Below are 26,019 nucleotides of genomic sequence, written 5' to 3'. Positions count from 1 at the left end.
AAGATAAATAATTTCTTTAAGGCCATAGAACTGCTTATGACTGGACTGAGAATCAAATTCAGTTCTCCTGGTCAGAGCTCAACTGCTTAATCCCCTCCTTTTATTATTTCTCATGTTAGCTTCATGCTGATTCTCCCTGTTAAAATGAGAGGGATTTGAGGAAACTACTTTTTTTGGAGTGATTGACTCATTACATTTTATCATGAATTGTTTCACACTGCAGTGTAAAATGTCAAGTATAAAAATGCCTTAAAACTGTTTGCATCTTAACTCATTATTTCTAATTCTAAAATGAATCTTAATTTTTTTTTTCCGGGTTCAAGCCATGGTAGGCATCAGTAACCAGGTACAGAAATGGTCTTGGTGCCAGTGTTGGGGTGGGGGTGGGGCAGTTTCAGCCTCCTTAGCTGCTGGCTTTTTTGTTTGCATTGATGGATGGTGAGGATTCGCAGGTTAGTTCTTGGCTGCTGTCCCTCAATGTTAGCCCTAACCCCCTAAAAAGGCTGGCAGAGGGCGATGGCCTTCTGGTCCTTTGACTTTTCTTGTGAGTCCTTTCCCAACCTCTCCTAATCTTAAACTCATTTCTACCTTCATGGGACTTGAAGACTCCCTGTTAACATACTGGTGTGTTTCTTGTCACTGTGGACATTATTTGATTAATAATGACTGATTGTACCAAAACCTTTCATAGACTATATTTGTTTGCTTCCCTATATTATCTTCCAAATCTGTTCTGTATCTGTTTTGAGGTGTCTCCTTTTAAAAAGTGTGCTATTGAAATGCAAATCATGTTACTTTAAGTAACACTGTATTATTTCAACCTCTGGTAAATTATAATTGGAGCCTTTTTTTCCCCCGTTCTTTTGATCAATTTTATCTTACATTTAAATAATTATTTATGATCATGGATTGATATGTTTTGGTGATGAAAATCTGAAACATATATCTCAGTGTGGTACTACTTCAGAGCAATTGTATTTTTCTTCCTTTTTCTAGCCTAAAAAGTATTTTTCATTAAAAAACCAGAAAGAAATACAAAATATTATTTTATGAATATTTCTTCTCCTTGTGGCTTAAACCTTATTTTTGCTTTCTGGCAGTGTATATGGTGAATTTTACAGTGATTTTTGCTTTCTGTTCCTAACCCAATAGATTCTAAAAGAAAAGGATGAATTGAAAAGCCAGCTTTATGCAGCGTTACAACAAATAGAGAATCTTCGAAAAGAACTGAATGATGTGCTAACCAGGCGCGCCCTTCAAGAGGAGGAGCTTCACTGTAAGGAGCAGAAACTAAGTGATGTTAAGTCTCATCAAGCTGACCTTGAACTAGAAGTCCAGGATTCCCTGGATACCATCCATAGGCTAGAAAGTGAATTGAAAACACAGAGTAAGATTCAAAGCCAGATGAAAGCTGAGAAAGCGCACCTGGAGGAAGAAATTGCAGCACTGAAGGAGAGCCAGGCCAAGGACCAAGCTCAGCTTCTTGAGATGCAAGAGGCCATCAAGGACTTGAGTGCCATCCGGGCAGATCTCGCCAATAAATTGGCGGAGGAACAGAGAGCCAGGAAAGAGGTACTCAAGAACATTTCTGACCTCAAGACACAGGCAAAATCTAAAGATGAAGAAACAGCTACAATCATTACACAGTTAAAGCTGGAAAGAGATGTTCACCAGAGGGAGCTGGAAGATCTCACATCCTCATTGCAGAGTGTGAAAACTAAACATGAACAGAATATCCAGGAGCTGATGAAGCACTTCAAGAAAGAAAAGAGCGAGGCCGAGAATCATATTAGGACACTGAAGGTACCCGCACTGAATTATCCTGATGATACTGGAGGAAATTTCCTGGTGGCTCATGAAGTTAATAAAGCGTAAACTTTTAGAGATCATTCTGTATTCCCAAGCACTGAAGGGAAGATAGAACTAACAATAAAGAGGCTTATTCATGCCTGTTCGGCCAGGTTGAAATGAGTTATAGCAGCCACCTGGGAGCACCTATTTCAGAGCACTGAATCCCTTTAAAAAGAACGTTTAGCTATTTTGGGAGTTCAGGAAAGGCAGAGGCGGCAGTTAGTCGTGGACCTGAAACGTGCCCTCATTCAACATTTATGATCTCCTAAAATATAAAAGGCAAAGACTTGTCAAGGCCATAGAAGCTATAATCATGGTCCTTATTGGTATGGTAACTAAAGTGGACCAGCTTATGGGTTTTGTAAACCCAAGGCTCTTGAGATTTACCCCTTCTTTTCCAAATCAAAGTTGCCTGGGTAAATGCATAATAGAGATCTTACATTTGGGGAAATATTGTAAGATCTAATGGTATTAGCAGTTATCACCATGCAGGGGAATCATTTCATAACATGATTGTCAGGAGTGTGATAAATCTATCCCTCCTTCCTGCTTTAGTTTTTCTCCATAGCACTCATCATCATGTGATATAGAGTCCATATTTTTAATTTTTTAATCTCCGTTTATTAGTATGAAAACACCATGAGGACTGGATTGTCTTTTCAACCTCAATCTGCAGGAGGAAAAAGGCTGCCTAATCTTCCAAGGCCCAATTAATTTTTCACTTCTTTTATGGATTCACTGAAGATGGCATATATCTCAACTGAGGTTGGGATAAATCTTTCTATTCTCTGTGTTTCCATAGCTCTTTTTCGGAACTGCTAGTACAGCACATTTAGGCTGCCTTATATTATGGTGTGTTTGTTGTGTGTTCATACATCTCCAGAGGGGCAGGTAGCAGGTCTTAGCCATTTTTGTATCCTCTTATGGTGTCTCGCATGATGTTTGAGACATATAGAACATGTTCCGTGGATGTTGGGTTAAAATGTTTGAAAAGCTAGAAATCAAAGGATTTGCTGCTGACTTGCTTTGTGATCTGTCTGGTTTGGCTCTTTCCCTGTCATGTGGTAAAATTGCTTTCCTCATCCAAAGGAAGTGCTTTGTATTTGTGTATAGTGAGGTGACAATAAAGCTTTAAGAAATTACCTGTATATAAAGAAGACACCGTTTAGAACTATTCTGTAGATTCTACGAAAACTTTAGATTTTTTTTTTAATTCGGAAGACTGAGATGCGGAGTGGTGTTGTAGTTACTCTATAATGTGGTACAAAAGAAGCATACGAGCTTAACAGGAGAACCAGAGATCGTGAGAGCCCAGTACTCTTCTCTTAAACTGAATAAGTTACCCATAGGAACAGCCCCGCCTCATGCTATTTTATGAATATAATTCTGTACTTCTGACTCATTTTTATTAATTAACAGGAGTTGATAGCAGTGGTCGTCATCCAAGATGTAATATACTGAGTTATGTACAGGAGGGCTTTAGATAAATAGCTCTGTAAATGTTACATTTCTTTGTCTTTCGGCTTCACCTTAATCTACTACTTTTTCTGAGTCTAATAAGTGTGATACATTACCCATATTTTTTTCTCTGCAGAAGTTATATTTTTCCCCATCTAGATCTACCCTTCTCATGCCTGTTTTTAAATTTAAATGTAAAATATTTTAATGAAATACTCCAGCTGCTATTAATATTTGAAGGATATTGGATTATCACCTTATTATGATTTCAACAAAAATAATTTTGTAGGAGCCTTTATTGGAATCAGAAGACCAAGAGTGGAGTTCTGTATTTTTGCCATTTGCTGGCCATATGATCTTGGTCAAGTTACTTAACCTTTTTGTACTTCATCAGTAGAATGGAAACAGTAATGTCTTTCTGTATCACAGGGTTTTTTGAGTGTTACATCACTTTGTAAACCCTAAAATGAAATGTAAATGTAATAATAAAACTACAGCAAGAAGTAAGTTCTTAGTCAAACTTAGCCATTAGTGTGCTGGTAACTGTTTTAAAAATAGGTTCTCTGGGGGCAAAGAGGGGAACCCTGATTTGTAGCATTTGTCAAGCTCAGTGGTATAAAACCCCCCATTTGGCTGGTTTCAAGCCATCAAACAGCATCACTGGAGACAGAGTTGGGAAGAGACGAGCACAGTTGGTTCCTGAGTGTCTCTGTGAGCTGGCCCAGACACCACTGGCCTTGGGGGAAAACTGTCTATACCTACACTTTTTATAAGACACAAAAAAAGCTAAGTATTCTACTGAAACTTAAAATAATAATCGAACAGTTTTCCTGATGAGAGACTTTATTTTTTAAGTTTATTTTTGGGTAGTGAATACAGGATTCTTCATTAAAAACATCAGTTCTTTTGTTAACTCAAAATGGCATCAAGTCTTAGCTGAAATTTTTTGGGTGAATAAGGTATAGATTCTTGTCTGAAACTCACAAAACTTCTTCCTTTTGGGAAATTGCTTCCAGCGATTATGTTCCTATGTACCTGATTATATACATATAATAAACTTATACAAAGGAAAGAAACAAATATATTTTAGGCATTGAAACATGTATTTTAAACATATTCTATGTGGGTGCTTACAGGCTGTCAGTAATTGGTAGGTGTAGCTAGTTAACACTGCAAGTTGGTTTTTAAACCCATATGATATATGTACCTTTTAAAGGCAGTGAGGCAGAGCAGCTGAAAACATGGACAGTAGAGAGAATTCCTGCGTTCAAATCCTGGCTCTGCTTTACTCACTACATACCCTTGGGCAAATGATTACTTTTGTTCTGCTTCAGTTTCAAAACAGGAGACAATAACAGTGTCTCCCTAGTCAGGTTGTGGTGAGGATGGAATGAGGGACAACTATACGAACAGGTCTTAGAGCAGTGCCTGACATATAGTCAGTATTTACATTGTTGTTATTTTAAGTCTTTAACTTCACATGCCTGGCAAATCCTTATTGAATCCCATCCACAGATTATTCCTATTGATTTTTTTTAAAGCTGATTCTGGTTATATTCCAAATAATAAACGAAAACGAGGTACTTTATTGCACTGTTGGTACTGAAATAATCACTGGTAAACTCTTTCATATTAAGTTAGTTATAGTTTTTTGGGTACTCTGATCCATAATCTTTTTAGCCCCACAAGAGTGGTATTAATAATTACATTGTACAGAAAGTACACAAGCCTTTCACAAAAACGAGAGTGTTGCTTGAATAGGAATATTGTTAAGCTCCTTTTATAGATGAGGAGACTGATCAGGCAGTAATATCCCATAGTATATCCTTATGGGGACCTTTCTCTAATAACCCTTCCCCTCTCAGCAGTTAGTGTCCCTTCTTTGGGTTGCACGTACCTCTGCTTGCACCTTTATTAAGCACTTCTTGTTCATCGTTGACAGAATTGACTGTTGTATCTTTCTCTTTTACGGTTCATGCTTGTTATCTTCAGCACATAGTAGAGTACCTGTCACTTAATTGGTTGCACAGTGAATGCTAAGAAGAGATTGAACACATGCAAAGAATGTTTTCTTTGCATGTATGTTTATGTGTGAATGCTTAGAGGTAGCAAAATCTCGAAGTGTTTGCCCACTGATATAATGTGGAATTTGTTTTGTGTACAGCTTGGCTGTGGCCAGTGGACTTTCTCTTTTCTCCTTTTTCTCTCAGGCAGAAAGCTTAGAAGATAAGAATATGGCTAAAGTCCAGCGTTCTCAGCTAGAGAAGTTGAAATCACAGTATGACAGGCTGACAGAGGAATTAACTCAGAATGAAAATGAGAACAAAAAACTGAAGCTAAAATACCAGTGTTTGAAGGACCAACTAGAAGAAAAGGTAAAAATGTGAATGAATTCTAATTTTAAAGACTTATTTGAATTTCTTCTAGTGTTTCTTCTAGAACATAGTTTATGTACTACTAAATGCTAATTGTTAGGCTTTCATAGCAATTTGTATTGGTGCCAGAAAACATCATAAAAGTTTATTAGAATGTTGTGATTTTTATTCTTTCAACCAACTAGTAACCTTCTAATACTTTTGATTTTAAATTTCTTCTGGATCTTAACATAGGCATTTAGAGGCAAGGTAGCAAAGAAAGGAATTATGGTTTATTGAAGACCTACTTTATGGCAAGTATTTATGCCAATTGATTTACATATGTGTACTCATTGAATTCTCACAACTCTTTGGGTTAGATTTTATTGATCTCTGTTAACCTATGAGGAAACTGAGGTTCAAAATACAATATATAATAGATGAGGTGGTCACTGTGCACTAGGCACTTTTAATGCTCATAGTTATGTTATGAAATTGATACTATTATGCTCATTTTTGCAGTTACAGAGACTGAAGCTTAAGAAGGTTGGCAACCTTGGAATATTCCCAGAACGCTCACTGCTTTCCTATCAGTAGATGGAAAATTTGGGGGGTGTCTGCTATATACCAGGCATTAGGTAGAATACTAGGGACTTCTAGAGTCACTTCTTTTGTGGCCAAAAGTCAACTAAGAATAGAAGATCGAATACTTAAATTTGTGTTCTATGTCTTTACCAACTTCCTAAAAGGATTTGCATTGGAGTGTGATAAAAGTCAAATAGAAAAAAAGACTATTAACATCTGGATAATAGGATAAGGCAGGATAGACTGGGCCAGATGACTCCTGTTCTTGATAAGGGTTAATAACTAACATCTTTGTTGAAGGAAATATCACTGGGTGGGATGTCATCAACCTCTAGAAGAAAGATTCTTCATACTTTGCTCATCTTTTCCTCATTTTGTTGTTTCACTGTATTTCGTATATATTTTTTTACCTTTGTAGTAATGTTAAAATCAAGGAAATAAAATTTAAATTAGTTTGAAGTTTATGATTAAATGTGCTTAAGTTCCTAAATTTAGGCCTACAATCTTGACAATTGTAATTTAGTTCTTCTGTCATGCTTTGTTTTGACTAAGTCTAATGTTCACACATAATTAGTGTATCTGTTGCCGGGGTGTAGTTGCTTTGAAGATAATACTAAAGTTTCCAACTTTTCCATAATTAAAAGTTAGCCAGAAGATTGTATTAACATGTTTTGTGTTTAATTATTTGCATTTAAGAAAGAGTGGGGGAAATTTTATATTGAAAGTGTAAAGTTTACCTTGTTCTGCTTAAAATAAATGCTTCTCCACTATCTGTGATGTTCCAGGTATGTATGCATTGTCATACATTCATATAAATGGAACATTCACCTTAGAACAGAGTTTTAAAATTTAAGGATTGTACAGTAGTCCCCCTTATTAGTGGTTTCCCTTTCCATTGTTTCAGTTACCTGCCACGGTAACTGAAATTACCAAATTTGGACCAATTGCAGTCCAGAGAGATTAAATGGAAAATTCTAGAAATAATTCATAAATTTTAAACTGCACATTGTTCTGAGTAGCATAATGAAATCTTGAGCTGTCCCACTTTCTAACACCCGTGATCTCCACCTATCTCAGTCCTCTGCTCCTAACATCCAAGCATCCAAATCATCGTGGCTTGATGATCCAGGATCACCCAAAGCAGGTGATCCTCCTTCTGAGGTATTATCAGAAGGTCAGCAGTAGTTTAATGCTATGTCACAATGCCTACCTCATTCATTTCATCTCATCACATTTTATGTAGGCATTGTATCATCTCTTATCACAAGAGGGGTGAATACAGTACGGTAAGATATTTTGAGAGAGAGAGACCACATTCACATAACTTTTATTACAGTATATTGTTACAGTTGTTCTATTTCATTATTAGTTATTGTTGGTAATCTCTTACTGTGCCCGATTTCTAAACTAAACTATCATAGGTATGTATGTATAATATGTATAGGGTTTGGTAGTATCTTCAGTTTTAGGCATCCCCTGGGGGTCTTGGAACATATCCCTCGCAGATAATGGGGGACTACTGTATTCCTTTGCTATGTACTGAGCATCTAGTATGTGGCAGGCATTGTGCTGGATGCTGGGGATGGGATATATCAATAGATAAGACACAGATCTGCAATTGAAAGCTTCTAGTGGGATCATTAAAAGCAAAATCCCTTTCAGTTGTTAAAACTATATAGTCAGGTCCTGATAATGGGTCCTAATGCAGAGAAAAGATGTCTGTGATGTCTAAAATGGTAAATAATCTTAAGGATACATAGACACACACACATATATAAATATACACAGCTTATATGCTTCCTTTTCTTTAATATTTTTTGTGTACATGATTGCTATGTAGTTTTGATTGACTTAGCTGTTTGTGTTGGCTTGTTTTTTTCGTATAGTTAGCTATGAATCAGAGTTTCACTGGGTCCAGTCATCTACAGATAGGGCCGTTCTCTTCAGGAAGTAGTATAGCATTAGTGACTATGGACAGAACATTGAGTATAAATCATTTTCTAGCTGTGTGGCATTAGGCAAGTTGCTTAAAACTCAAAGCCTTGAGAGGGAAGACAGCGGAAGCAAGAAGAACTACAGTCCTGTAGCCTGTGGAACAAAAACCACATTCACAGAAACATAGACAAGATGAAAAGGCACAGAGCTATGTACCAGATGAAGGAACAAGATAAAACTTCAGAAAAACAACTAAATGAAGTGGAGATAGGCAACCATCCAGAAAAAGAATTCAGAGTAATGATAGTGAAGATGATCCAGGACCTCAGAAAAAGAATGGAGGCAAAGGTGAAGAAGATGCAAGAAATGTTTAACAAAGATCTAGAAGAATTAACGACCAAACAAACAGAGATGAACAACACAATAACTGAAATGAAAACTACAATAGAAGGAATCACTAGCAGAATAACTGAGGCAGAAGAACAGACAAGTGACCTGGAAGACAGAATAGTGGAATTCACTGCTGTGGACCAGAATAAAGAAAAAGGAATGAAAAGAAATGAAGACAGCCTAAGAGACCTCTGGGACAACATTAAAAACAACAATATTCACATTATAGGGGTGCCAGAAGGAGAAGAGAGAGAGACAGGACCTGAGAAAATATTTGAAGAGATTATAGTCAAAAACTTCCCTAACATGGGAAAGGAAATAGTCACCCAAGTCCAGGAAGTGCAGAGAATCCCATACAGGATAAACCCAAGGAGAAACATGCCGAGACACATAGTTATCAAATTGGCAAAAATTAAAGACAAAGAAAAATTATTGAAAGCAGCAAGGGAAAAATGACAAATAACATACAAGGGAACTCCCATAAGGTTAGCAGCTGATTTCTCAGCAGAAACTCTAGAAGGCAGAAGGGAGTGGCATGATATACTTAATGTGATGAAAGGGAAGAATCTACAAGCAAGACTACCCAGCAAGGATCTCATTCAGATTCGATGGAGAAATCAAAAGCTTTACAGACAAGCAAAAGCTAAGAGAATTAAGCACCACCAAACCAGCTCTACAACAAATGCTAAAGGAGCTTCTCTAAGTGGGAAACATAAGAGAAGAAAAGGACCTACAAAAACAAGCCCAAAACAATTAAGAAGATGGTAATAGGAACATACATATCGATAATTACCTTAAACGTGAATGGATTAAATGCTCCAACCAAAAGACACAGTCTTGCTGAATGGATACAAAAGCAAGACCCATATATATGCTGTCTACAAGAGACCCACTTCAGACCTAGGGACACTTTCAGGCTGAATGTGAGAGGATGGAGAAAGATACTCCATGCAAAGGGAAATCAAAAGAAAGCTGGAGCAGCAATACTCATATCAGATAAAATAGACTTTAAAATAAAGAATGTTGGGCTTCCCTGGTGGTGCAGTGGTTGGGAGTCTGCCTGCTAGTGCAGGGGACGTGGGTTTGGGCCCTGGTCCAGGAGGATCCCGCATGCTGCGGAGCGACTGGGCCCACGTGCCGCAACTGCTGAGGCCCACGTGCCTGGAGCCTGTGCTCTGCAGCAAGAGAAGCCACTGCAATGAGAGGCCAGTGCACCACAACAAAGAGTAAGCGCAGATCTCCAAAACTGGAGAAAGCTCCGTGCACAGCAATGAAGACCCAATGCAGCCAAAAATAAATAAAATTTATAAAAAAAAAATGTTACAAGAGACAAGGAAGGACACTACATAATGATCAAGGGATCAACCCAAGAAGAAGATATAACAATTATAAATATATATCACCCAACATAGGAGCACCTCAATACATAAGGCAACTGCTAACAGCTCTAAAAGAGGAAGTCGACAGTAACACAATAATAATGGGGGACTTTAACACCACACTTACACCAATGGACAGATCATCCAAATAGAAAATTAATAAGGAAACACAAGCTTTAAATGACACAATAGACCAGATAGATTTAATTGACATTTATAGGACATTCCATCCAAAATTCTTAGATTACACTTTCTTCACAAGTGTGCATGGAACATCCTCCAGGATCAATCACATCTTGGGTCACAAATCAAACCTCAATAAATTTAAGAAAATTGAACTCATATCAAGCATCTTTTCTGACCACAATGCTATGAGAATAGAAATCAATTACAGGGAAAACAATGTAAAAAGCACGAACACATGGAGGCTAAACAATACGTTACTAAATAACCAAGAGATCACTGAAGAAATCAAGGAGGAAATCAAAAAATACCTACAGACAAATGGCAATGAAAACATGATGATCCAAAACCTATGGGATGCAGCAAAAGCAGTTCTAAGAGGGAATTTTATAGCTATACAAGCCTACCTCAAGAAACAATAAAAATCTCAGGTAAACAATCTAATATTACACCTAAAGGAACTAGAGAAAGAAGAACAAACAAAACCCAAAGTTAGCAGAAGGAAAGAAATCATAAAGATCAGAGCAGAAATAAATGAATGAGAACCAAAGAAAACAATAGCAAAGATCAATTAAACTAAAGGCTGGTTCTTTGAGAAGATAAAGAAAATTGATAAACCATTAACAAGACTCATCAAGAAAAAGAGGGAGAGGACCCAAATCAATAAAATTAGAAATGAAAAAGAAGTTACAACAGACAGTGCAGAAATACAAAGCATCCTAAGAGACTACTACCAGCAACTCTATGAAAATAAAATGGACAACCTGGAAGAAATGGACAAATTCTTAGAAAGGTACCACCTTCCCAGACTGGACCAGGAAGAAATAGAAATTCACAGGTGAATTCTATCAAACATTTAGAGAAGAGCTAACACCCATCCTTCTCAAACTCTTCCAAAAAATTTCAGAGGAAGGAACACCCCCAAACTCATTCTATGAGGCCACCATCACTCTGATACCAAAACCAGACAAAGATACTACAAAAAAAGAAAAGTACAGACCAATATCACTGATGAATATAGATGCAAAAATCCTCAACAAAATACTAGCAAACAGAATCCAGCAACACATGAAAAGGATCATACACCATGATCAAGTGGGATTTATCCCAGGGATGCAAGGATTCTTCAGTATATGCAAATCAATCAATGTGATACACCACATTAACAAATTGAAGAATAAAAACCATATGATCATCTCAATAGATGCAGAAAAAGCTTTTGACAAAATTCAACACCCATTTATGATCAAAACTCTCTAGAAAGTGGGCATAGAGGGAACTACCTCAACATAATAAAGGCTATATATGACAAACCCACAGCAAACATCATGCTCAATGGTGAAAAACTGAAAGCATTTCCTCTAAGATCAGGAACAAGACAAGGATGTCCACTCTTGCCACAAGACAAGGATGTCCACTCTTGCCACTGTTATTCAACATAGTTTTGGAAGTCCTGACCATGGAAATCAGAGAAGAAAAAGAAATAAAAGGAGTACAAATTGGAAAAGAAGAAGGAAAACTGCCACTGTTTGCAGATGACATGATACTATACATGGAGAATCTTAGAGATGCCACCAGAAAACTACTAGAGCTAATCAATGAATTTGGTTAAGTTGCAGGATACAAAATCAATGCACAGAAATGTCTTTCATTCCTATACACTAATGATGAAAAATCTGAAAGAGAAATTAAGGAAATACTCCCATTTACCATTGCAATAAAAAGAGTAAAATACCTAGGAATAAACCTACCTAGGGAGACAAAAGACCTATATGCAGAAAACTATAAGACACTGTGGAAAGAAATTAAAGATGATAGTAACAGATGGAGAGATATTGCATGTTCTTGGATTGGAAGAATCAATTTTGTGAAAATGACTATACTACCCAAAGCAATCTACAGATTCAATGCAATCCATATCAAATTACCAATGGCATTTTTTACAGAACTAGAGCAAAAAATCTTAAAATCTGTATGGAGAAACAGAAGACCCCGAATAGACAAAGAAGTCTTGAGGTAAAAAAACGGAGCTGGAGGAATCAGACTCCCTGACTTCAGACTATACTACAAAGCTACAATAATCAAGACAATACAGTACTGTCACAAAAATAGAAATATAGCTCAGTGGAACAGGATAGAAAGCCCAGAGATAAACCCATGCACCTATGGTCAACTAATCTATGACAAAGGAGACAAGGATATACAATGGAGAAAAGACAGTCTCTTCAATAAGTGGTGCTGGGAAAACTGGAAAGCTACATGTAAAAGAATGAAATTAGAACACTCCCTAATACCATACACAAAAACAAACTCAAAATGGATTAGAGACCTAAATGTAAGACCGGACACTATAAAACTCTTAGAGGAAAACGTAGGAAGAACATTCTTTGACATAAATCACAGTAAGATCTTTTTTGATCCACTTCCCAGAGTAATGGAAATAAAAAGAAAAATAAACAAATGGGACCTAATGAAACTTAAAAGCTTTTGCAAAGCAAAGGAAACTACAAAAAAGACGAATAGACAACCCTCAGAATGGGAGAAAATATTTGCAAACGAATCAACAGACAAAGGATTAATCTCCAAAATACGTAAATAGCTCATGCAGCTCAATATTAAAAAAACAAACAACCCAATCCAAAAATGGGCAGAAGACCTAAATAGATATTTCTCCGAAGAAGACATACAGATGGCCAAGAAGCACATGAAAAGCTGCTCAGTATCACTAATTATTAGAGAAATGCAAATCAAAGCTACAATGAGGTATCACCTCACTCCAGTTAGAATGGGCATCATCAGAAAATCTACAATCAACAAATGCTGGAGAGGTTGTGGAGAAAAGGGGACCCTCTTGCACTGTTGGTGGGAATGTAAACTGATACAGCCACTATAGAGAACAGTATGGAGGTTCGTTAAAAACCTAAAATAGAATTACCATATGATCCAGCAATCCCACTACTGGGCATATACCCAGAGAAAACCACAATTCAAAAAGACACATGCATCCCAATGTTCACTGCAGCACTATCTACAATAGCCAGGTCATGGAAGCAACCTAAATGCCCATCGACAGGCGAATGGATAAAGATGATGTGGTACATATATGCAATGGAATATTACTCAGCCATAAAAAGGAATGAAATTGAGTCATTTGTAGATACGTGGGATGAATCTAGAGACCCTAGAAAAATGGTACACATGAACTGGTTTGCAGGGCAGAAATAGAGACACGGATGTAGAGAACAAACATATGGACCCCAAGGGAGGAAAGCGGCGGGAGGTGGTGGTGGTGGTGTGATGAATTGGGAGATTGGGATTGACATGTATACACTAATGTGTATAAAATCGATGACTAGTAAAAACCTGCTGTATAAAAAAATAAATAAAATAAAATTAAAAAAACAAAACAAAACTCAAAGCCTCAGTTATATCATCCTTAAAGGAGATGTAATAATAAGCTCTATTATTGAATTAAATGTGAAAATGTATATAAAGTGCTTGGCTGAATTTCTGATACCTGATAAGGTATCGATTAGCAGCTGCCATTATTTTGTTATTGTTTTGTTACCAAATAGATGCCAATTAATGGTTCAGCCCAGCAATAAACCAATCAGCAAGCATTGATTAACTACCCAATAATGTTTCAAGTATTGAGGGCCAGGCAACTGGGAGTAAGACTTACCGTGAACTATGCTGATTGGAAGTTTACAGCCCGACTCTGTTGAATCACTTGAGATGATGGTCCACAAAGAGGCACCAATGTGGGAAGAGCTGGCAGTTCTATCAGCAAGTGATATTGCAGGCATGTTTGTTAAGCAAACCAAACAGGTGGGCAGGTTTGTAATTATGTTTGCTATTTGAAGACAGGAACCAAGTCTTGGTTGTTTTTTTTTTATCTCCAAGACCAGGCCGAGAGACTGACACATGGTAGGTAATTTTTTTTTTTTTTTTTGTGATACGCGGGCTTCTCACTGTTGTGGCCTCTCCAGTTGTGGAGCACAGGCTCTGGATGCACAGGCTCAGTGGCCATGGCTCATGGGCCCAGCCGCTCTATGGCATGTGTGATCCTCCCGGACCGGGGCACGAACCCACGTCCCTTGCATCGGCAGGTGGACTCTCAACCACTGTGCCACCAGGGAAACCCATGGTAATTTATAAGTAAGTTGTGGTTGAAGAGATATATGTGTATGCACACATGTACATACACATATGTTTACATGTAGATAAAAAATATGAATAACCTATGGATATGTATGTACATTCATTCTCCCTCTCTCTCTCTCTCTCCCTCTCTCCCCCTCCCTCCCCCTCTCTCTGTCTCTCTCTCCTCCATTCCCCTTCCCTCTATGAGTGTGTATGTGTTGACCGGATTGGGGGAAATAAAAACAAGAAAACAGGACAAAAATATGTTTCCAATGAAAAAAAGCCCGTGACTTATATCCCAAAGATTCCTACTATTTAAGCAATAGAGTGAACTTGATAAATAGGGCCTAATGGATTAAAGCAGTTTCTAATCAAAAGGATTTCTGATCAGTATATAGATTATGTAGGCTCTCTGAGATGCTTAGCTAATTCAGTGAATACTTGCTTTTTTCCATAGTTATACTTAAGATTTTTTAGAAGTCTTTCTCTTTGTTTTTTTTTTTTGACTTTATTTTCTATTATTAGTTCTTTTGGGAGACGTGAATAGCTGCAGTGAAACAATTAGGAGACAAGTTGTGAGACATCTAAGGCAATTGCAGTTCACAGGAACCTAAGTGTTGAATCGATTAGGATTTGTAGAAATGTACTTTTGTTCCTTCTCATGAGATCCTTTATTGAAATCATTTGTGAAGTGACACCTAGCAACATATTTAAAGCTATGGCTATGTTGGCTGAAAACACTTAGGAAATAATTTTCTTTTACAAAATATGTATCTTTAAAAAATGGTAATTATAATTCATATTTGCAAGTGTAATTATGATGCCCATTTTTTACAGATGGTGGAAACTGAGGGCGAGGGTGTAGTATAGTGACTTGCCGAACATTGCATAGCTTGTGGTGGAAAACAGGATATGAGCATAAATTCCTTGTATTTTTCCCTTTATTTACTGCCAGTAAAATGACTCACATTTGTGTATTTTCAATGAAATTTTACTGTTGAATTTAAATTTAGGGTTATTATATTCAACACATTACCATATCCTCTCTTATGTTTTTTAGCCTGACACAAATTTTGGAATAGAAGTCATCAATGATTTTGTTAGAAAAGTCTAATTAAAACCTGATATTTCCACATAAAAGATATCTGTGACTGGAAAAAATGAATCAGTGTTGTTGAAATTTGTGTTTTGTTTCTAATTTGACCATCTGTTTAGGATTGCTGTTTCTTTCTCATGATGTGGAAAAATATATATGATTGTCAGATGTCTCTTCTATAAAGTATTCACTACTTTGCAAAAACCACAGTTTCACATATTTTACTAAGATAGTAGCAGGCAGAATTCTCTGATTTCCATTTTATTTCCAAGTACGAGAAAGAAATAGAAGCAAATGAGCTGTTGACTTCTAGCATTTATTTTATGGTTACACTTTATGCTATTTTTAGGCAGACTGTGCTCTTTCTTTGGTGCTTCGTCTATTTTAAATATTGTGAGTAGAGTAAAGCTATAGCAAACTTAAACCAGATACGTTAAATAAACACTAACTAAGATACTATGAGTAAGTTCCTGTCTGATTTCTCTCATTTAAAAACAACAATGAAAATAATAATAAAATTGTCAAATTGAAGGTAACATTATAAATTTTGCACTTGTCATTTATAAAGTGCTTTTAATTGAATCCCTGATAGTCATTAAGTCCAGAGTAATCCTTAATTTCACAGAGAATTGACAGAAACACCAGTGTTTACCATGTATGAATCACTCTGCCAGGTGTTAAGAAACAAGTTTAGAGTGCAAAGATGGAGTGATTGTGCAGTGCCGGGGGATCCCAGTTGTACATACAGCTGCGGTGGAGGGAGGGTCAAGACATAAAGATGTATAGAAGGACATTTGGTTTACTTTCCAGACTGGAACACAGGCATGGAGAAGCCATTTCCAAACTCCCCTCCATTGGCAGTGACCTCTTTACCAGCCATTTACAATCAAAGAGGTTGATTTTAAGTGAAGTTAAGGAGTGAAGTCCAAGTCTGTGTCTTTATGACCCCTGATTTGGACTTGATTTCAAGGCATTTATTCTTTAGCTGAATGGTTGATAACTATAAGGGCTTGAGAAGAAAGAAGTCCTTTTAGGCACTTGCCTTTAAAATCCTGTATTACTAGTTTGATTTCATTTCCTTGTGAAACTGTGAGTGATACCCATCCTGTGAGTGTAGGAGTTAGGCTAAATAATAGTACCTACAGTTGCTTGTGGTGTGTAAAGCCAAGGGGAAGAGGCCACATGAAAGATCTCTATTGCATCTGTGTCAGTGCTGTGCTGCATGTTGAGCAGACCTAGCTTGCGTTGGTAGACCCTAAAAGGGGACATAAGATGAATGTCCTGGTTCGTTTACATTGTGTTTCTTTTATCACCATTTAAAGCACCAATTGACTCAGTCCATTTTATCATTTAATCTTGAACAAGCAATGTTCTTTCAATTAATGAAAAACCAATAACTAGAAGGTGCTTATTGTATACACGAGTTATATTATTTGGAGATTTGTTTTTAAACTTTTTTTCCCATATTCTTTCATAAGAATAAATGCATGCTTAAGCATCCTTTAAGGAAAAAAATAGAGGAGAGGAAGAAATTCTGATGGTTTCCAAAGACACCGTAAGCTTATAAACATTTCTCTGGAAATGAATGATGCACTTTTTTTCTTTTGAAAATTAAACAATGTTCGTTCCAAATGCATAATTTGAAACTCTAGTTGTTTGTTTCCTTGTCCGTATTTTGTTTCAGAAATAGAAATGCATCAAAAGTGGCTGATTTTAAATAACTAATGTTATTTCTGTTTCCAGGCATTGACTTAAGAGAAATACATCATAATTACAAAATGGTCCTAAAAGTTAATGAATGCATAAAATACCCTTTAGAGGCACTTTTGTTTCCAACTGTGAATATTAATTTCTAGGAATGTATCCAATACATATCCTAACACCTTTTTGATTGTGCTGCCAATGATCTTTGTATTGCTCAATATTCTCCTAGAAAAAGATACTAAAAAGCCTGAGGCAAGAATAATTTCCTTAAATGGGGTTAGAAGTTTAAATTTTAATTTCCATTTTTTGACTTCTGTTTTATGGATAACTTTCTTAAGCCTGCCTAAGACTAGGTTATAGATTGGAAAGTCTTCCACACTCAAATTTTAACATACATCAAATCATCTATCCAGTTTTCTAATTATGACATTACTTTTTTTTTTTTTCGGTACGCGGGCCTCTCACTGTTGTGGCCTCTCCCGTTGCGGAGCACAGGCTCTGGATGTGCAGGCTCAAAGGCCATGGCTCACGGGCCTAGCCGCTCTGCAGCATGTGAGATCTTCCCGGACCGGGGCACGAACCCGTGTCCCCTGCATCAGCAGGCGGATTCTCAACCACTGTGCCACCAGGGAAGCCCGCCATTACTTTTTTCAATTAACTCTACTGTTTTACTAATGCTCTTAGCTCTTACTCTTATATACTATTAATCATAATTTCTTCCCTCCTTTGAAGGAAATAGTATAAAGTATATACTTACAGAGGAGAAGGAAGTGTATATCTAACTCAAAAAATAGTAGCATTTTGATTTTAATCTTCTAGTAGGAATTACAATGTTCTTTTGCTTTCTAAATACAAGTAAAGAACTCTCTTATTCTCTCACACATAGACCTATATGTAACTCATCAGCAAATCTTATTACCTCTGTCCTCAAAATTTATTCTGATTTACTTACCACTGACAGAGCCTTCACTTTTGTGACCTCAGCTTACTCTGATGGTTATAATAACCTGCTACTTACAAGATGCTTGCCCTCAATGATTTAACTAATTAATGTATTACAAAAACAAACTTACTGAAACATAAGAAGTTATTGAGTTTAGAGATTCTGGTTTTTGGGTTTTTTTTTTTCTTCATTGTTGTGTAGTTAGGGACTACTATGCTTGGCACATAGAGAATACACTAAGAAAAAAAAGACACTAATGGAATGAATGGAACATAAAAGGATATTTATGTTTCAGAAATATTTATCGATTGACTGCTATGTGAGACACTATTAGATGCTGTGATTTTTTTCTTTTTTTAAATTTACTTTTTATTGAGCTAACATTGGTTTGTAACATTATATAAATTTCACATGTACAACTCTCTACTTTTATAGACACTGCAGCGTGCTCACCACCAAAAAGTTAGTTTCCATTTGATGCCATACAGTTGATTACCCTTTACCCATTTTGCCCTCCCCACCAGTCTTCTCCTGTGGTAACTGTTACTTTGTTCCCTGTATCTATATGTTTGATTTTGCTTGTTCACTTATTTTGTTTGTTTGTTTCTTATATTCCACATATAAGTGAAATCATATGGTATTTGTCTTTTTCTGACTTGTTTCACTTAGCATAATACCTTCAAGTTCCATCTATGTTGTTGCAAATGGCAATATTTCATCTTTTTTTGTGTATGGGAAGTATTTCATTTTGTGTCTGTGTGCACACACACACACCACATCTTCTTTATCCATTTATCTGTTTATGGGCATGTAGGTTGTTTCCATATCATGGCTATTGTACATAATGCTACAACGAACATAGGGGTGCATGTATCTTTTCTAATTAGTGTTCTTGTTTTCTTTGGATGAATACCTAGAAGTGGGATAGTTGGATCATATGGTAGTTCTATTCTTAATTTTTTGAGGAACCTCTATACTGTTTTCCATAGTGGCTGCACCAGTTTACATTTCCACCATCATTGTACGAGGGGTGCTGAGATATTTAAATGAAGAGGAATAAGATCTTTGCCCTAGAGGAACTCACAGTCTGTTGAGGTGATAGACATAAAAGACACACAGGGTAGTAAGTGCTACAGCAGAAGCTCATACAAAATGCCACAGGAACATAGAGAAAGAGCACCTAGTATTCCTAAGAACTGAGGTTACCTGCCGTTGCTATAATAATCACGTGAGTGATGAAGTAGATGCGTGTTATTAGACTTTCATAACAAGTAAAAAATTCAGTTTATGACCTTCCCTTGTCCTCTTTATTCCAGAGTAGTGTTTGGTTTACAGAGGGCAAAGGATATACAGAGGTTGAATTCATGGGGACTCTTTCAAATTGATCTTAACTATTGATTTTAGAATTGTTGTTGCTTTATTGTGGTTTTAATTTTTTGATACCCATCTGAGTGTTTAATATATAGCCATAATTTTAAGAAATCCATGCTCATGTACAATCTTCTGTTTTTACGAAATGTTTGAAAAAAGTAGTTACATGTGACAGCAATTAATGCATTATTTATTTATTTGTTGGCTGTTTTGCCAGACAGCTTGAACTGCAGTATAGTAATTTTCCAGATTAAACTCTTTTCAAATTTCCTATAATATCCATAGTAGATCCTTCTCTTTTAGTCATGCTGCAGTTTCTGCCTTGGTTGGCATTTCATATTGTATCTTAGCTTCCTTGCAGCTGAGTCAGCTCTGTTGGCAGAAGTAATGTGAGCCTTCTTTAGAGAGTCAGATAAATGGCTTCCAGACAGATCCAATTTTTGTTCAGGATAGTTTCATAATTTGCCTTGTAATGCTAGTATCCTGGATTTAAGGCTTAGGCATGATAGTTATCTTGAGTTACAGAAATATTCTTCCTCAAAACTTTTTAGGTGATGTGTGCAGGACTATAGTTTCAATAAGCCATGCTTCCAGTAACTTTGAATTACATTGCATTAGTTTTAACTTCAGCCCTTAACTTTGATTTCTCTCTTACTGCTTACTCTCTCTCTCTCCCACCCCCTGCTCATGTATTCTAGATGGCCTTGGGGCTGAAATATTGCACACTTATTCAAGTTAGTTTTCAGTAAAGGAAAAACATTAGCTTTGTAAATTAATGATTTATTTAGTGGTGTGAGTGTGCTTTATTTGCTATAATGTTTCTCTTAAGGTGTGTGAAGAACTGTTCTCATTTTATGTAATAACCGTATTGGAAATAAAGTGGCTTTTCTGGAATACTAAAGACATTGAAGGAATCTCATAAGCTTTTGCCAAGGAGATAACATTTTGGACATGCTCTACTTTTACTGAAGTTGTTCTATTTTCATTAAGATTGTGTCTCCTTGTAATCTTTATAGCCTTTGGGAGAGTGAATGTTCTAATTAGAGGAGCACTTCTTATCCTTTGAATTACAGGTTCATTGATTAAGCTGTATGTGTGTGTGTGTGCATGCACGTGTGTGTGTGTATGATGACATTGTAAGTAGTATGATTTTTGTTTCCTTTAGACACAAACGTCAACAATGTAAGCCTTTCCTGTCTTGAAGTGGAAGCTTCATGAAACCTTTACTGTCTTGACAGTGGAACCATACCTTGTGTAGTGTGGTATTAGGTATACTTTTAAACGAAAATCTAGAGCAGATTTTATGTGTACACAGGTACATCTCCAGTATAGAGGAGAGCAGTAGCCCCTAAAGGTTTAGGATATTGTTCATGCTTGATGGGTTTTTTCCCCCTTTTTTGTGGTCTATTCTGAATTTGCCAGTATGTCATATATTTTCATTTGTAGTGATAAGGCTTATTCAGAAATTGTTTTTGAGTTATTCTTTCTACTTTATGACTACATTAGCCCCCATATAAGCTACTGTTTTGCCCAAAGACTTACTTTCAGCTTCAGGTTCAGAGGGTTCACCGGTAAAATAACCACTCCACACTTTAATAAGCAAGAAATAAGGAAATTTATTATATTAGTAAGTTACAGTATGAGGACAAGCAATATATGTATATAGAGAGAGACATGTACATACATCACCAAATTGGGTAAGCACCTACATCCAGATCCAAGCAACAGCAATCTGGAGTCCCAGTGTTACAGCATAAGGACAAGCAACATAGCAAGAAATAAATGTATATACATCACCAAATTGGGGAAGCACCTACATCCAGATCCAAGCAGCGCTGGGAAATCCCTGGAACAGTGATCTGGAGCCCCAGTTGGAAGGTCCTGAGCAGTGCGGCCACCCCATGGCTGAGACTTCAGAGTACTGCTCAAAGGAGTAACGCCAAGCTGCAGCTGATAATCACCAGCTTATGAGCAAATATGCAGCTCTGGCTATTATCAGAAATGCTCTGCTCTCTATTCCTAAGTCTCGGAATGTCCGCTGAACTGGCCAGATTCCCAAGGTCCAGGAAGCTTCCTGACTTACTCCCTTCCTTATCTGTTGGTTTTCAGGCTTGCTAGTGCCATTTCTGCTGACCTGCATAGTCCAGCAGTTTGGCACATAGCTCCCTTCAGGGTCTTTGTTTGGTCAAAGGCCTATTGCCTCTGAAGCCTGAACAAGACTATTACCTTCCCTAACACCTACTGATAACTTTTTTGAGTTTTCACATTGGCTTTCTAAGCTTCAGTTTTAAGAACTCAACCTTTATAGCATTTCAGTAGAGAGCACTAGTAAGGGAGTTGGGACTCAGTTTATGGGTTATTGGCTCTTTGACTTCAGTCAAGTTGCTTTGTCTGAACTTTCGTTGCCTCATTTCATAAAATTAAGGGTTGGGCTTGTTTTCTAAGGTTCTTTCTCAAACTCAGTCATGATCTAGAACTGATATCCCTTTTCTTGGATCACATAGACTGTCATAGTCAGCTTCATGTATCCCCACCCCCCTACCTGCTGCAAAGAAACTCCTTATATTCCCAAGACCCAGGCATCTGTGTCCATTTACGCTGAAACATTGAAGTTGGACTATCTGTGTCTTCCATATTTCTAAACAGTCTCTGAAATACTGTGTCTTACTTCTGGTTCTCTTGAAATATGGTAGCTTTTTGTTAATGTTGCTGTAGAATTACTGCTCCCTCTGATTTCATTAGAAGACCAGGGAATAGCCATAATAGTTCCTAAATATTATCATCTGCTTTTATTAATCTATATGCCCCCAATGAGATGGTTGATTGAATTAATGTCAGCCAGTTTAACTTCCTCCCATAGAGTTAGCTGTGCTTGCTCCATTGGTAGAGCTATTTCTGAAACATGAAAGTGGGAGAAACAGCTAATTCTTTGGGTGCCACAATTAGTGTTTAAATTGATATTCTCAAGCCAGAAGAATGGGACAAACATGTTGAAATTTCAAGGAGAAATTTGTTGGCTCTGTGAGAGCAAAAGCCTTATCTATCTCATTTACTTTATCCCTAGCATCCAGAAGAGTGTATTGCCATAGTAGGCCTTCCATAAAAATTTGTAGAATGAGTGAAGAAATCAAATTACAGTTGCTTAGGTACAGAATGGAAGAGCTTATTTAACTCTTAGATTTAGGGTCTTGAAGGACATGCAGAAAGGATGGAGAACCAGTATGGTACAGTGTCTGAAACCGAGTTAAATAAAAGAACCTGGACCTTTGCCTGGAACATCAGAAGATTTAGTAGGGGTGGAGGATTCATTTATTTACTTTAATTTTTGAATATAGCACTTAGACTAATGGAAGGATTTTGCGGCTTTGTCGATTACTCTTTTCCTTGAAACTTGAGTTGGTCCTGTAGGTAGGGGTTGGTTGACCATCTGTCAGAAATGTCAAAGAAGGGGATCCTGAAAGAACAGACAGTTGAACCCACTGCTCTCTAAGGTTTATGTGCGTTTATAGCTCTGTGAGTTTCACTTCAAAGGGAGATTGGACATGGTATGCTGTCTCACAGAGGATAGTGAAGTGGATAATGGAATTTTCAGTCTTTGTTAAAGTGATTTCAGCATTCTTAAGAATATCAAAATGTAGAAATAGTTTTGTCTTCTTTTTAATGAGGGAAGTAACAGAGAGCACAGAAAAGTGACAGTGGAAAAAGAAAGATGGCTGTGAGGGAAGAGAGAAAAGAAAGATCAATTAGAACATCCTCGTGAATTGCGTGGATTTCGAATCCCTAATATGAACAGTTATCCCCTAAGTATGTCAGTAACCCCTGATAGAGTATTTTCTTTATTAATATTACATCAGCGAGAACACAGCAGGCCTATGTTTGTTTGGAGGCCTATGTTTGTATAGAGGAAACCTAGCACACTTCAGTGGACTTTGAATATATAGATCTGCATGGTAGTTGATGAAATGATCTTTACTGTATTGAATTTGTCTGCAAAAAATGTTTAAATCACTTATTTAGCAAAGTGGAGGAGTTTAAAGATGACTATAAACATGTTTTGTGGTCTCCTGAAATTATCAGTTTATTAAGGCAGACAGGTGCAAGACCAAATAATTACCTTATAGCTTAGTAAATTTTTAAAAAAACTACATGATACATAATATACTGTGGAAACATTCTGCATTGGGAGATCAGGAAAGAAAGGAGACTGGGCCTTGAAGGATAAACTTTGAAGGATAAGATGTATAGGTGGGTAGGTACGTAACAATACGTACATTCTGATCCATATGGCAGTTATGGTTCTCACTGTAAACTAATATAGTTAATTGAGTGGTATTCTAGTGTGTACATTTGTCTCTTGTGAGCTTAATGTACTCTACTGCTGAAACATGACTCAAATCAGAGTACCAAAAAGAAAAAATCCAGCTCCTATGTTTACAAAGCTGAGCTGCCAGTTCCAGAACGGCTGAAGACAGGTTGTGAAAGGACACTGTTCTTTTGCGCAGAGGGTGTTTCTTTCATTTTTTAAAGTAAGTTGAATTGCAAGGAAATATCATGTATGATTATTCTGCTCGAATGCCATTCCACTTTTCATGACTACTTTTCATTGAAAAATTCTTTGTTATTTTAAATTCAAGCTGGTTTATTGGCCATATCATCTTCCTGCTTGTGTTGTATTTACTAGGGTAGGTAAAGATGAGTAGGCTACTATGTAGCCTACTATGTAGGCATAACTAGCCAGCCATCATGTCTTTTTGGTCCACTGTTTATACTTAGAATTCTAGTGATTCTGTTATTTTCCTCCAAGCCTTGTGTGATACCACTTGAATTTCTCTAATAAATTTTGAATTAAATTGTGTAATCATAATGACTGAGAATTGTTTTGTCTAGGGGGGCCCTCAAGTCCTTGTAATCTCTTAAAGCAGCGGTCCCCAACCTTTTTGGCACCAGGGACTGGTTTCGTGCAAGATGTGGGGCAGGGGGAATGGTTCCGGTGGTAATGTGAGCGATGGGGAGCGGCACTTGAAGCTTCGCTCACTCGCCCGCCGCTCACCTCCTGCTGTGCAGCCCGGTTTCTAACAGGCCGTGGACCGGTAGCGGCCTGGGGGTTGGGGACCCCTGTCTTAAAGGGTTCTTTAGAAACCCCTTTTCATTAAGTATATTTGCTTACTTGAAAAGTACCTCCATCTTCTGTCAAATTTTCATGACTCAAAGCATTTATGCAGTGTGACTGCATTTGAAAACTTAGACATTTTAAAAACTGTTTTAATGAGATAAAGGTAGTAGTAACACTTTTTTTTTCTCCTGAAATGAAGCACTGTCTTATTTGACATTTTGCCTTTTCTAGTGTTTTACTAATATTTATTGAAAGCTGTTTTCTAATGCGCTTCTTTGAGTTGGTTGTACAGATACTACATGTGTTTCTTGTCTCCAGTTAATAATTAACTTCTGTTTTTATTTCTTACCAATGCCTTAGGAAAAACATATAAACAATGAAGAAGAACACTCAAGGAGGATGGAAGAGGCCAGATTGCAGCTCAAGGATCAACTTCTTTGTCTGGAGACTGAACAGGAATCCATTCTTGGTGTGATAGGAAAGGAAATTGATGCAGCTTGTAAAACCTTCTCCAGGGACTCAATGGAGAAATTGAAAGTAATTATGAGTTCTCATTGTGCCTTTCAGTTAGTTTCCTAATATATAATTATAAGAAGATTTCAATGCATGGTTACATGGTAGTCACATTTTTATTCCAGAGAGTTTTATGAAACAAAATAATATCTTGCATTTTTTAGAATGAGCTGTTTTATCTATTGCACATTCAAGGTAAGAGGTAGTATGCTGTTATTCCACTGAATTGCCTGTATCTCACTCTGTAAAAGAAAATGTCTTACAAGGGAAGCAGCAGTTCTGACTAAAACAAAATCCTTCGAGTGAAGAAGCCTGGATTTTGAATTTTTTATTATCACTGGTCATTTTTGTTGTTGTTAGTATATTACTGGCTAACATCTTTTGAGTACTAGTTATATTACAGATACCGTGTAAGTAAGTACAGTGTACGCATTCTCTCCCTTAATTGCTGAAACCACCCTATCCTTTAGGTACTCAGATTAAATCCATTTTAGACAAGGGAAAGCAAGGCTTGGAAGGGTTAAGTAACTTACCCCTGGCCACATATCTAGTCAAAAGCTAGAACTAGGACTTCAAACCTCGGGTGTCCAACTGTGGAGCTTAAACAAGTAACTACTATGCTATTTGCCTTTCCTATTTAAAAAAATTACATTTACTTTCGTTTTCCTGTCTTTAAAATGGATTATTGCTACTCAATGTGTAGTCCTAGTGAAATGATAAATAAAAACATGTTAATCGTGGAAGTTCTTAATTCCTTGAAGGTAAGCACCTCTTTTGACTCTAGGTTCTAGTACTGCTGTGTTACATACAAAGAGCATTGCAGTGCTTTAATATGGTATAAGCATAATACATTATAATTTAGCCCATCGTTTACCCCGTATTTATTTCATCTGATGATATGACAGCACTCGAGTTATGGTGTTATGCATAAAGGTTTTTTTAAACCTCTTCAGATGTTTCTTATTATTTTGTCATTCATCTTTTTTCTCATATAAAATATT

At 36.9% G+C, this 26,019-nt stretch overlaps 1 protein-coding gene across 4 annotated transcripts in view; it reads left to right on the top strand.

Moving 5' to 3' along the window:
- The window catches only part of CEP128 (centrosomal protein 128), a 423,783-nt gene that overhangs the window by 146,815 nt on the left and 250,949 nt on the right, over nucleotides 1-26,019 (top strand). For all 4 annotated transcript variants that reach the window (XM_081227258.1, XM_081227257.1, XM_081227259.1 and 1 more), the window contains 3 exons: nucleotides 1,153-1,803; nucleotides 5,520-5,684; nucleotides 24,866-25,042. In XM_081227258.1, coding sequence (XP_081083384.1) covers nucleotides 1,153-1,803; nucleotides 5,520-5,684; nucleotides 24,866-25,042 — 993 coding nt within the window. The remainder of the gene's footprint in view (nucleotides 1-1,152; nucleotides 1,804-5,519; nucleotides 5,685-24,865; nucleotides 25,043-26,019) is intronic.

This window comes from Mesoplodon bidens, assembly GCF_964165515.1.
Source record: "Mesoplodon bidens genome assembly, chromosome: 3".
Lineage (NCBI taxonomy): Eukaryota > Metazoa > Chordata > Mammalia > Artiodactyla > Ziphiidae > Mesoplodon > Mesoplodon bidens.
This window is presented reverse-complemented; position numbering and strand designations above follow the sequence as displayed.